At 66.4% G+C, this 1,242-nt stretch overlaps 1 protein-coding gene across 1 annotated transcript; it reads left to right on the top strand.

The window, feature by feature from the left end:
• Window positions 1-631: 631 nt before the first annotated feature.
• Window positions 632-1,146, top strand: EMIHUDRAFT_259079 (hypothetical protein; the record flags this gene model as incomplete). Its single annotated transcript, XM_005758435.1, has 1 exon — window positions 632-1,146. A coding segment is annotated over one exon (515 nt), but the record flags the coding sequence as incomplete, so codon positions are not given.
• Between the last annotated feature and the right edge of the window lie 96 nt (window positions 1,147-1,242).

Below are 1,242 nucleotides of genomic sequence, written 5' to 3'. Positions count from 1 at the left end.
CTCCAGGAGACAAGGGCGGGACGCACGAACACAGGCCAGCGGGGAAGAGTGCCCCTGAAGGAAAGAAAGGGGTTCTTGCGCGCTCTTGCCCGCAACCCCGCGATCCCGATCATCCGGCCCGCTGGGTGCGCTTCTCAGCTCCCCGGTTCTGGATGTGAGGCTAATGACTGCACTCCAAGTGCTCCAAGTGCGCGTCGCTGCTCAAGATAATAGGTATATTTACGTAGGTAGGTGTTACCTCACACGGTCTATTGCAGAGACAAGGAGGGCCCACAGCATACACACCAAGAGTACATGTGCTGTGCACTGGACATCAGAGGGCCAGGGGTTGGATCAAGCAGTGGGAAGGGACTCGAGGTGACGCGCGAGCAGAGACCTACATTTCCACACGCTCCACACCGCCGCGCCGATCTTCGCGCGGGCGGCGCGCATGCGCAAAAAGAGAGTCGCGGGAGGAATTGTTGATCAAAGAAAGAAAGAAAATACCTCGCCCTGTTGGGCCGCATCTCAGGCCTTCGCTCACCGGGCCATGCTCTCTGCCTTCTCTGCGGCCCTGTCCGGCGCCTACCTGCCGTCGGTGCACCTCGCGCCGCGCGCCACGGCCGGCCGCGGCGCGCTCTCCGGCCTGCGCATGGCCGAGCCCGACTTTGACCTCGTCATTGTTGGCTGCGGCGTCGGCGGCCACGGTGCGGCGCTGCACGCCGTGTCGCGCGGGCTCAAGGTGGCCGTGTGCGCGGGCGAGGACGTGGGCGGCACGTGCGTCAACCGCGGCTGCGTCCCGTCCAAGGCCCTCCTCGCCGCCTCTGGCCGCGTGCGCGACATGCAGAACGACAAGCACCTCGCGGCGATGGGCGTCAAGCTCGAGGGCGCCGTCACATACGACCGGCAGGGCGTGGCCGACCACGCAAACAACCTGGCGAGCCGCGTGCAGGGCAACCTGCGAGGCTCGCTCACCGCCCTCGGCGTCACCGTCTTCGAGGAGAAGGGCTCCCTCGCCGGCCCTACCAGCATCGAGCTTGTCGGCGCCGGGAAGACCATCGAGGCGAAGAATGTCATCCTCGCGACGGGCTCGGTGCCCTTCGTGCCGCCCGGAGTGGAGACGGACGGCAAGACCGTCTTCACCTCGGACGAGGCGCTCAAGCTCGAGTGGGCGCGTCTCGCCACCTCTTTCGCTCGCCACGCACGGCCGCCCCGCCGACCGCCGCCTCTCTGCCGCAGGTGCCCGACTGGATCGCAATCATC

Source organism: Emiliania huxleyi (genome assembly GCF_000372725.1).
Source record: "Emiliania huxleyi CCMP1516 unplaced genomic scaffold EMIHUscaffold_8618, whole genome shotgun sequence".
NCBI lineage: Eukaryota > Haptophyta > Isochrysidales > Noelaerhabdaceae > Emiliania > Emiliania huxleyi.
Note: the sequence above shows the minus strand (reverse complement) of the source record. Positions and strands in the feature narration are given on the sequence as shown.